Source organism: Rhineura floridana, chromosome 8, assembly GCF_030035675.1.
Source record: "Rhineura floridana isolate rRhiFlo1 chromosome 8, rRhiFlo1.hap2, whole genome shotgun sequence".
In the NCBI taxonomy this organism is placed as follows: Eukaryota; Metazoa; Chordata; class Lepidosauria; order Squamata; family Rhineuridae; genus Rhineura; species Rhineura floridana.
Genome location: NC_084487.1, coordinates 19,128,123 through 19,140,589, shown reverse-complemented (window position 1 = coordinate 19,140,589; position 12,467 = coordinate 19,128,123). Strand labels below are relative to the sequence as shown.

General features: G+C 44.5%; 1 protein-coding gene across 14 annotated transcripts in view; it reads left to right on the top strand.

Annotated features, from left to right (window-relative positions):
- Positions 1-12,467, top strand: part of PLEKHA5 (pleckstrin homology domain containing A5) — a 279,402-nt gene that overhangs the window by 194,224 nt on the left and 72,711 nt on the right. For all 14 annotated transcript variants that reach the window (XM_061638463.1, XM_061638451.1, XM_061638457.1 and 11 more), the window contains one exon: positions 1,092-1,207. In XM_061638463.1, the coding sequence (XP_061494447.1) occupies positions 1,092-1,207 (116 nt within the window). The remainder of the gene's footprint in view (positions 1-1,091; positions 1,208-12,467) is intronic.

Sequence of the window (12,467 nt, the reverse complement as noted above, 5' to 3'; positions counted from 1 at the left end):
CACACACTTCTCTTCATTGTGGCACCATTTTAGAAAAAAAATCTGTTTGCTCTCTGTTCTTACCACCTTGTAGATTTCTTTGCAACACTCCTGAGACTGAATGGACGTGGTCTCTGCAATGCTAGAATTCCCCCATTCCCTGGAGAAGCATATGTGTGTCACCAGACAACTGCAGGTGTTGCAGTATCTCAATAGAATTCAGTTACCTCACTGCCTTAGCATCCCACTCATTGCTGTCTTCCTTCCTCTGCTCCCTGAGAATTGCTAAGATTCTGCATGGAGCAGTTCAGGCTTGCAAATGACATCAGGTTGGACATCAAGCTTACAGGCCATCTTCTGCCCCATCTCAAGTCTTCTTTACCATCCCAGACATAGTTGGCTAGTCATCCTCTGTGCCTTAATTTTTGAAGAATGGTTACTTACAAGTTCTCATATGTTTTCTTCTTTACACTTGCAAAAGATAATTACTTGCTAACTCGAACAAGAACAAAATAATTACTAGTGGTCTTAAATCTAACCCTTTAAAACCCTAGTATCATTTTTACAAGATTTATTTTCTTTAATGTATGCTTAATGAATTAAAGCTCTTCCATTGAACACTGTCTCCTAACTTTGCATTTTGTTTCTTGGATATGAACTTCTTTGGGCCCCTATTGACGATGAGTACACTGGATGTTTTAATGGGTGAGTACGTATTTTAGAACTTGCTATTTTGTCTGGACTCCAAATATCTGATCTAATACATTTCTATAATCTGTGCTTCCTGGATGCCAGTAGTGAATTGTTATTCTGTAATTCATAGAAATCACTTAGAAGCACAGCAGGTGCAGTGTGAAACAACAAGGCTTACAAATTTAATACTAATGTGTTTTTCCCCCGAGTATAATTGCCGCAAAAGATGAGCATGATGTTGAATAACATTGTATTAGTTACCGTGTGATGAGTTTTTAGAGGCAGCCTGCATAAATCTTTAAGCCAGTGAATTACTGATTAAGGAAACCAGTAATATTATTTGATTTGTTTTCATCTCTCCCTCTCTTACAGACTATTAAAAGTTCCCCCACCACAATGACCATGTCATTTCTAATCAGGCAGCTCATCCAAACATGAGGACCTATTATTTCTGCACAGATACAGGGAAGGAAATGGAGTTATGGACGAAAGCCATGATAGATGCAGCTCTTGTACAGACAGAACCTGTGAAAAGGTAACGCAGGTTGACAGTGCCATAGAATCTGTGTCAGTTTATAGTACCAGACTTAATTGTTTTGTCCTCAGTAGCTAATGCCTTGAAATATGAGTAATGCCAACTCTGATGGATGCTTATCTGCTTTGCCAGATAATCATCTTTTTAGAAAGATATTTTTGAGGTTAAAAATGGCATGTCTTGTTGTTCTTTATGGGAACCTCCAAGGTCATGTTTAGGGATACGTGGCTGTGTCTCCCCCAGCTTTTACAAACTGCCTAGCATCCCGTATTTGGAACAGTGGGCTTTCCCTCCGTCTTTGTCAAGGTTCAGTTTTCAGGAGACTTGCATGAGCATGCAGCAGTGTTCAGTAGTATTTTACTGGAGCTGGGGCAGCAGACAAATGTATATCCAACAATTTGTGGCTTGTGGTGCTCAGATTTGAGTCCAGCTTGTCAGTAATGAGATGATGAATGGTAAGAGGTGGTAAGCTGATTTGAATGGCCCATTGTCTTGTTTTATAGAATGATTTGTGTGTTGACATTGCTGATAACAAGTGGGTTTGCCTAGTTCTACTCCCCCCCCTGTGATTTTTGTTTCCTTGCCCTGCACTCTCCAGTCTTATCAGGGTGAAGTCAGTTGGGAACAGCATGGTGGATCCCTCTTTTGCTGTTGAAGCAGATCGCACCTTTGGCTGCTTCCCGCCCTTTTTGATAGTGTGCTCATTTCCTGCCTCACATACACCAAGCAGGCTTATTTTCTGGCAGGAGGTGGTAAGGCAGACTCCTTCATTACCTCCCTGAGTGGAGCACGCCTCTAGAGGTTCCCGCACAATTTTTTTATTCTCAGATGGACTGGCTTGTAATTTGCCTTTGCCAGCTCTAACCTCCGCATGCCAGCATGTCTGTAGCTGGGAAGGAGACATGTTAGACTCTAGACTTTTAATTATAAATATTATAGGACTCTCTGGGCTAAAGTCTGCTAGATTGTCTGCTCTATTTTGTATGGCATAGTTTGAAGACAAGAGACAGTAGTATTAGAAATGTGTTGGATCAGATTGTTTACATGCAGGGCCAACGGCAGCCAGGTCAGGCCCTGGTTGAGGCCCCCATAGCCCATAGGGGCCCCTGAAGGGCCCCTCGTTTGGGTGGGGGAGTAGCACTCCCCTTCCGTGGTCCTCGGTAGGCTCCCTGCAGCGGATCGCAAGGAGGGAGCTTTCAGACCTCCCACCCATTTGCTCACTCCACCTACCTCTCTCTGCTGTCTTCTGAGGCTGCACGTGCTGCTCACACAGGCTTGCCATCAACCAAGATGGAGGTGGAGGCTTTTTAAGGGGCTGATGCTCCTACTGCCATCTTGGTTGATGGCAGGCATGTGCACGCATGTGCGCAGCAACAGGAGATGAGATAGGTAGGTGAAACAGGCAGGAGCCGCGCGCCCGGGGCAAGCTGGTGCCCAAGGGCCCAGTCATGCCTGGCGCTCGCCTTGTTTACACCTCTAGCCTACCCCATTCCAAAGAATCTGGGCAAGTGAAAATAAACTAAAAATAGATAATAGTGTCTTAAATTTGCATTCAGATTCAGTAATTTCATGTTAAAAGCACTTGACACTCCCTAATTTTTCTTCCAAAACATAATCAAGCACTGATTTTGGACTTTGTGGAAGAAAAGGAGGGAGGATAACCTAGTAGTAGGATACATTCTTTGACTGAGAGATGTATCTTGGTTTGATTGTCCCTTGACAATCTCGGGTTGGGTTCTCGGATTCTTCAGCTAAAATGATTTTTAAAAAATTGCTGCCACTTACAGCTTTTTGTTAATGCCCTGAATGTTCCCAGAATCATGGCTTGTTTTTAATTATATTTTTTTACAAACGAAGAACTGTACATTGTCAACAACAACACCAGAAGAGAGAGACACCTTAGTACCTACCTACCCCCATTTCTTGATATATTGCATTTTTAATAGTTGCGATAGGTGGGTCTTCCCAAGTTAGAGTTATATCATTGGGAGTAATTAAATAGTTACATTCTATTGTGTACACTAATTTGGAGCCATTTTGAACAGGTCATGGCAGAAGTTGGTGCCAGAGGAGGAGAGAATCTAAAACTTTCCTTCCTTCCTTCCTTCCTTCCTTCCTTCCTTCCTTCCTTCCTTCCTTCCTTCCTTCCTTCCACTTTTTATGCCAAAAATAACTATCTGAAGTTTGCTAGTACAACTTCTATGATTAAAGGTTTCAGTCTTTAGGAACAACTTTTCATATAGAATGACTTCTTGACTTTTCTGATTCTCTCTGGAGAAAGCGGATGAGACATTTTTTTCTCCATCTCTCATAATACTAGAATTCGGGGGCATCCACGAAAGATGAATGTTGGAAGATTCAGGACAGACAAAAAAGAGTATTTCACATAACACGCAAACTATGGAATTTGCGCCTACAATGTGATGGCCACCAACTTGGATGGCTTTAAAAAGGGTATTAGACAAATTCATGGAGGATAAGAGCTACCATTTCTTCTAGCAATAATGGCTATGTTCTACCTCCACTGTTGGAGGCAGGAAGTCTCTGAATACCAGTTGCTGGGAAGCAGAAGTGGGAAAAGTGCTGTTGCAATCAGAACCTGCTTGCTGGCTTCCCTTAGGGTTCTGGTTGGCCACTGTGAAAACAGAATGTTGGACTTGATGGGTTCTCTCCATGCTCCTGTAAGTTGCTTTGAGTTTCTCTTTTCTGGGGGGGGAAAGGTGACATAATATATTGATAATGGTGATGTTCTTTTCTGTCTATGTATCTAAAACAGTATAGCATCTTTTCTAGATTCCCATTCTGTAGTAATGAATATGTATAATACACATTTTACTGAAGTTATTTTGCCTTAGAGACTTTATTTATTTATTTATTTATTTATTTCTATTTATATACCGCCCACAGCCCGAGGGCTCTCAGGGCGGTGCACAACATGGATAAAATACAATAAAATCACAAAAACAGTAAAGTATACATTGTTACAAGTAAACAACCTGATATATATTAAAAACACAATAGATTAAAATGCCTGGGAGAATAAAAAGGTTTTAACCTGGTGCCGAAAAGTACTTAATTGTAAGTACTCTCTCATAACGACGACTGATGGTATTTTTTATTATAACTAGACCCCAGTTTAATAATCTCCTGAGGGGTCTATTGAGAATAATTAACCCTAACAGTTTTAAATAAGCAAAAGCCCATTTAAACTTGTCATTCAAATAATGAAACAAACTCTCATGTGGTTACATTCTTGATTATTTCCCTAATTTAGGCCACTCTAAAAGCCAAATAATGTGCTGGCTTTTTTCACATTATATAATGAAGTCTAAAAATGTGTGGCTTTTCCTTTTGTCAGTTCAATTTTACTTCACTACAACAACTTTCAGTGTTCTGCTGTAACTTCAGTCCATGTCACCCAATATTTACTGTCTATAATTCTTCTCAATTTTTTATTCATAAAATATTTGTAAGCGACACTTTTCATAAAAGTATATCAAGGCAGCATTACAAAATACAAAAACATGATAGAATTTGAAACCAATAAAAACATCATTGAAAAACAATAAAAACATCCATAAGTACTGCATTGGTTGAAAAAGAAAATTCATATTCAAAGTCCTGTTTTAAAAGTTCAGCTTTCAGAGATGCCTGAAAGAAAGAGGGGATAGTTCCTGCCGAACCTCTATTGGTAGGGTGTTCCACAGGGTGCAGGGCCTGCCGTACTAAAAGCTCAGTCCCTGGAGGAGGCCAGCCAAACCTGAGGGGCATGAGGAACCCCTAAGAGTACCCCAGCAGAAGATCTCAGTGATTGACATGGAACATAAGAAGTCAGGCAGTCCTTAAGGTACTTTGGGCCCAAGTTGTTTAGGGCTTTGTGAATTAACCCAACTATCTTGAACTTGTGCCAGTACAAATTGGCAACCAATGCAGTTCTTCCAGTAGCAAGGGTTGCATTATTCTGCTCCTGTGAGCAGTTTGGCCACTGCATTCTGCACTAGTTGCAGCTTCCAGGCCAGTTACAAGGGCAGCCCCACATAAAGCATATTACAGTAATCGAGTATTGAGGTGACCACGGTGGTCAGGTTGTCATGATCCAGGAATGAGCGCAGTTGGCATACTAGCCAAAGCTGGCAAAAAGCACTCCAGGCCACAGAGCTCACTTGACTCTCTAGTGACAGAGATGGATCAAGGAGTACCCCCAAACTGTGTACCTGCTCCTTCAGAGGGAATGCAACCCCTTCCAGGACAGGTAGTTGACCTCTCTCCCAGAGACGGGAATCACCCTCCCATAAGGCCTCCATCTTTCCAGGATTCAAGCTCAGTTGATTGACCCTCATCCAGTTCACCAATGCATCCAGGCACTGGTCCAGGGATTGCACAGCCTCTCCCGATCCAGATGTAATGGAGTAATAGAGCTCAGTAATTTAATCCCAGTACTAACAGCTAAAATTGTTCATGAATCAAGACGAGTTTTTCAATAATTCAGTCTGCATTATATGCAAGTAGACTATTGGACACCGCCTTACACTAGCAATGAAATTGTCTTTTTATTGAAATCTTACTGCTATCCCAAATTGGCTCCACCCTAAAACTTGATTTTCCTTCTAATAAGATTGTGTGCAGATTGCTACTCAATTATTATAAAATCTCTGCAATTAAATCAAGCCAGTTAAGAGTGGATTAAGGAATAAAGGGGCATGAGTACTAATACAGTCAATACGGAAAAGGTGGAGTCTGATCCATTTTAAGGCCTTGGGCTTAAACATCTTTGAAGAAAGCAACAGGATGACATGAGCAAACAGCAGAAAATACATGGTTTTAGCAGATGTCTTTTGAAATTTGATTGAAGGAGATGATTGATAGGAAAAACCAATAACAAAGAACAGGCTGCAGTCATCTAGAATTTAGACCCACAGTTTTCAAAGCCTTTTCTGGGGATACTGGGGTTCCCTTCATGTGAAGACTGCTAATGGCAGACAACCATCTGTGAAATATAGTTTCCATTACTGATTCCCTCATGTAATTTGTAGCTGCAGAAAAACTGTGGTTGTGCCCCAAGTCTTACTCATACAGAACAATATCAGTGCTGGGTACTTTAAGCAAAGTGTTGTAGGCATGAGTGGGCAGATAGTTGAAATCCAGTGGACAGTATTGTAATTTAAGTGTTGGCTTATTTAAAAGGAATCAAACCCACATATCGTATAAAAGAATATATGCTACCTGAGATCTGACCATGATCTTCTGCTAGGCATTGGGAAGATTAGGGGAAAAGATAATTTAATTTGCTGGAAACGTCAAATCCTGCCTACTTACTATAAAATGATCATTACTGGCAAATGGCATTCATTCCCCTGGTAGTGTGGGCCAATAAATGGATTGAAATGTTAAGTGGGAGAGAGGAACCAGCTGATGCTACGCGTGTGAGTAAAAAAATTGGTATGAGAGAAGGCAGAACTCAGTAGGTATTCACACTAGGACTGGAAAGAAGATTTGCTTACTTAAGAGTAGGAGACTAGTCAGAAGAGGAGAATGAAAGAGAAAGTGAGATGAAGTGAAGGCAAGAATATGAAATTTAATAAAAGTGGTTATCTGTCAACATCTGAATCTCTCATGGGTAAATAATGCTCCCAGTGCAGCTGTTAGTGCTTCTGAAAAGATTTAAAAAAATACACCACAGTTCAAGTCAGCAGATATTTCTCCCACTGTAATTACAGAAGCCACAAGTGTTTTCCAAAAGATGAATGACTGACATGAAACTCACGAAATGAAGCAAATTGATGATGTCAGTGACCATATAAAGTTTAAAATAGGGCAGTATTTTCCTTTAAATGCTGAATGTCTGGCACAGATCATCTGGGAGTTTGATGGCTCTATATAGCTCCATCACAAAAGGATTTCAGAGGCTTTGACTACTAAAAAGAAGTCAAAGTGTGCTTTTTCAACACTATACAGCTGAAACATTTACCCTCAATTTTTTTACTTTTCTATAGCTGCCAGATTGAATATGGGGGTGGCGGAGGAGGAGTTGCTGTGTTAATTATTACATCAAGCTCGGAATTTCAGTAGTGGCAGGTTCTTCTAGTGCTCCAACATTAATCATACTCAAAGTAGGCCCATTGAAATAATCCGAACTAAGACCATTGATTTCATTAGATCCACTCTGAATATGACTATTGTTGGATATTACCAATTGTCTTATTTCTGCAGCATTCATTCTATTGCTAGGATACCTGCGGTTGCAATTTGTTGCTTTTTAGGGCTGTATCCACCCCTGCAGTTCCATTCGCACAACAGACCTCTGCATACACAACAGACCTTCCTCTGCCACCTGCAGCCCCCCCCGAATCTGGTTCAGAGACTCTCTGGAACAGGTTTGGGGGACGGGAAGAAGAAGGGGGAGTCCTGTTACGTGAGTGGAAATCTGCTTGCTTGGTGATGGTTACAACCTTTAATTGATTGTAAGCTGTCCAAAGAACTATTGTAAGCCCCTTTTATCTGGAAATGCTCATATAAAGGGGCAATGGGACTCTGTTGCTGGCCCCACCTTTGATAACATGCAACATCCCCCACCCCTGACGTCTATGCATATATGTCTACATGCATTGGAGTTGGAGACCCAGTCATTCAGGATTCCAGGTCCCGTGAACATAGAGATTTATGCATGTAGGCTTTTCTCATGCTAGTGTTCATACCTAATACGCAGACATCAAGGGCAAGGCAAGTAGGGTAGACTACTTGATATCTGTCCATGTGACTACTGGTCTATTTTATTTTTTTTAATTTTTTTTATTTATTGGATTTCTAGACCGCCTGACTAGCAAAAGCTCTCTGGGCGGTGAACAACAAAAAATACAAATGCATCTCATAAAAATTACATGATAATACTACAAAACGTATAAATACAAAGATCAAAATTTCATAATAATTTCCTGTATAAAATTTAAGTTAAAAACGCCATAGAGAAGAGGTAGGTCTTAAGCTGGCGCCGAAAAGACAACAGCGTCGGTGCCATACGTACCTCATCGGGGAGACTGTTCCAGAGTTCGGGGGCCACCACTGAGAAGGCCCTAGATCTAGTCACCACCCTCCGAGCCTCTCTATGAGTCGGGACTCGGAGAAGGGCCTTCAATGTAGAGCGCAGTGTACGGGCAGGTTCATATCGGGAGAGGCGTTCCGGCACCTGGTTGGCCACTGTGAGAACAGGATGCTGGACTAGATGGGCCACTGGCCTGATCCAGCAGGCTCTTCTTATGTTCTTAGGTATTGCGGTCCCGCGCCGTATAGGGCTTTATAGGTCAAAACCAACACTTTGAATCTGACCCGGAAGCATATTGGCAGCCAATGCAAGCAAGCCAGAACAGGTGTTATGTGTTCCGACTGCTTGGTCCTCGTTATTAATCTGGCCGCCGCATTTTGGACCAGCTGTAGCTTCCGAACGGTCTTCAAAGCCAGCCCAACGTAGAGCGCATTGCAGTAGTCTAATCGCTAGGTTACCAGAGCATGTACTACTGATGTAAGATCCTCTCTGCTCAGGTAGGGACGTAGCTGGGCTACCAACCGAAGTTGGTAGAACGCATTCCGTGCCACCTAGGCCACTTGAGCCTCAAGTGACAGGGAAGGATCTAACAAAACTCCCAGACTACGAACCTGCTCTTTTAGGGGGAGTGTAACCCCATCCAGAACAGGGTAACTATCCAACACCTGGTCAGAGAAACCATCCACGAGCAGCATCAAGGTCTTGTCTGGATTGAGCCTCAGTTTGTTAGCTCCCATCCAGTCCATTATCGCGGCCAGGCAACGGTTCAGCACATTGACAGCCTCACCTGAAGAAGATGAAAAGGAGAAGTAGAGCTGTGTGTCATCAGCATACTGATGACAACGCACCCCAAAACTCCTGATGACCGCACCCAACGGCTTCATGTAGATGTTGAAAAGCATGGGAGACAGAACCAACCCCTGCGGGACTCCATATTGGAGGACCCACGGTGTCGAGCAATGTTCCCCAAGCACTACCTTCTGGAGACGACCTGCCAAGTAGGAGCGGAACCACTGCCAAGCAGTGCCTCCAACTCCCAACTCCGCGAGCCTCTCCAGAAGGATACCATGGTCGATGGTATCAAAAGCCGCTGAGAGATCAAGGAGAATCAGCAGAGTTACACTCCCTCTGTCTTTCTCCCGACATAGGTCATCATACAGGGCGACCAAGGCTGTCTCAGTGCCGAAACCAGGCCTGAAACCCGATTGTAATGGATCTAGATAATCGGTTTCATCCAAAAGCGCCTGGAGTTGGCCAGCAACCACTCGTTCCAAGATCTTTCCCAGGAATGGAACATTTGCTACCGGTCTGTAGCTGTTGAAATTTTCTGGGTCCAAGGAAGGTTTTTTCAGGAGTGGTCTTACTGCCGCCTCCTTTAGACAGCCAGGGACCCTCTCGTAAAGAGGCGTTTATCACTTCCCTGGCCCAGACAGCTGTTCCATCCCTACTAGCTTTTATAAGCCAAGAGGGGCAAGGATCTAGTACCGAAATGGTTGCACGTGCCTGTCCAAGCACCTTGTCCACGTCCTCGAGCTGAACCAACTGAAATTCATCCAATAAAACATGACAAGACTGTGCTCTGGACACCTCAATAGGATCAACTGCTATAAACTGGGAGTCTAAGTCCCGACGGATGCATAAGATCTTATTCTGGAAGTGTCCAGCAAACTCATTACAGCGGGCCACCGATGACTCAACCAAGTCCTGAGGGCCAGAATGAAGTAACCCTCGGACAACTTTAAAAAGGTCCGCTGGGCGGGAAAGGGATGACTTAATTGTGGCAGCAAAGTATTGTTTCTTCGCCACCCTCACCGCTTCTAAATACAGTTTAGTGGAAGCACTTACCAGCGCATGATTGCATCCATCGGGAGTTCGCCTCCACTTCCGCTCAAGCCGTCTCCTATTTTGTTTCATCGCTCTCAGCTCAGGGGTATACCACGGAGCTGCATGAGCTCTACACAGGAGAGGGCGCGCAGGAGCAATCGTGTCAGCAGCCCGAGTCATCTCCGCATTCCACAGTTAGACCAGGGCATCGACAGGAGCGCCAGTCTTCCCAGCCGGAAAATCCCCCAGAACCCTTTGAAAACCTTCAGGATTCATTAGTCTCCAGGGGCGGACCAATTTAATAGGTCCCCCACCCTTGCAGAGGGGAAAGGCCACTGTAAGTCTAAACTTCAGCAAGCGGTAATCTGTCCATGACAAAGGGAGAGATGTAAAATTCCCTACATCCAGATCACGATCCCCATGTCCAGTCGCAAATATAAGATCTAGAGTGTGCCCCGATAGATGTGTTGGGCCACTAACATGTTGGGACAGCCCCATGGTTGTCATGGAAGCCATGAAGTCCTGAGCTGCCCCGGATAAAGTAGCCTCAGCGTGAATGGTAATATCCCCCAGAACCAATAGTCTAGGGGATCTCAGCAACACCTCCGAGACCACCTCCGTCAGCTCAGTTAGGGAAGCCGTTGGGCAGCAGGGTGGGCGGTATACCAACAAGATTCCCAGTCTGTCCCTCTGGCCCAACACAAGGTGCAAACACTCCAGACCAGTAACTACATGGACATGGTGCTTGATGAGTGAGATGGAACTCTTATAGACCACAGCGACCCCACCTCCCCGACCCTCGGATCTACCATGATGCTGAACCGAGTACCCCGGTGGGCAGAGCTGGGAAAGACTGACTCCTCCCTGTTCACCCACCCAGGTCTCGGTTATACATGCCAGATCGGTTGCCTCATCCATGATCAAGTCATGGACAAGGGAGGTTTTGTTATGTACCGATCTGGCATTTAAAAGCAGCAGCTGGAGATCCGAGAGTTGGCTGAGAGGACAACCAACAGTCCTGGTCTAGAGTGTTTGCACCTCGTGTTGGGTCAAGGGGACAGATTGGGGATTCTGTTGGTGTACCGCCCACCCCGCTGCCAAACAGACTCCCTAACTGAGCTGACGGAGGTGGTCTCGGATATATTGTTGGGATCCCCTAGACTGTTGGTGCTAGGGGATGTCAACGTTCATGCTGAGGCCACCTTATCTGGGGCGGCTCAGGACTTCATGGCCGCCATGACAACCATGGGGCTGTCCCAACATGCTATTGGCCCAACACATGTAGCAGGGCATACTCTAGACTTGGTTTTCACAACTGGACATGAAGATGGTGATCTGAATGTGGGGAATCTTACATCAGTCCCTTTGTCATGGACAGATCACCGCTTGTTGAAGTTTAGACTTACAACAGCTTCTCCCCTCTGCAAGGGTGGGGGACCCATTAAGATGGTCCACCCTCGGAGACTAATGAATCCGGATGGTTTTCAAAGGGCTCTGGGGAGTTTTCCGGCTGATAGGGCTGGCGCTCCTGTCAAAACCCTGGTTGAACTGTGGAATACAGAAACGACCCGGGCAGTTGACATGATCGCTCCTGCGCGCCCTCTCCTGTGTAGAGCTCATATGGCTCCATGGTACACTCCAGAGCTGAGAGCGATGAAACAATATAGGAGACGGCTTGAGAGCAGATGGAGACGGACTCCTGATGGATGCAATTATGCACTGGCCTATACCAAGTTGTATCTAGGGGCAGTGAGGGCGGCAAAAAAGTGTTACTTTGCTACCTCTATTAAAGCATCTATCTGCCGCCCAGCGGAGCTCTTTAAAATTGTCCGAGGGCTATTACATTCTGGCCCTAGGGACATGGTAGAACCAACTAAGGCTCACTGTAATGAATTTGCTAGGCACTTCCAAGATAAAATCTTTTGCATCCGCCAGGACTTGGACTCCAATATTACAGCAGTTGAATCATATGAGGTCTCCAGAACACAGCCTTGTCCTGATTTTTTGGATGAGTTTCAGTTGGTGCAGCTCGAGGACGTTGGCAAGGTGCTTGGACAGGTGCGTGCAACCACTTCTGTGTTGGATCCTTGCCCCTCTTGGCTAATAAAAGCTAGCAGGGATGGAACTGCCGGCTGGGCCAGGGAAGTGATTAATGCCTCATTGCGAGAGGGAGTGGTCCCTAACTGCCTGAAAGAGGCGGTAGTGAGACCGCTTCTGAAGAAATGTTCCCTGGACCCAGAAATTGTTAATAACTATAGGCCGGTAGCAAATGTTCCATTTCTGGGCAAGGTCCTAGAACGAGTGGTGGCGGACTAGCTCCAGACACTCTTGGATGAAACTGATTATCTGGATCCATTTCAATTGGGTTTCAGGCCTGGTTTTGGCACGAAGACAGCC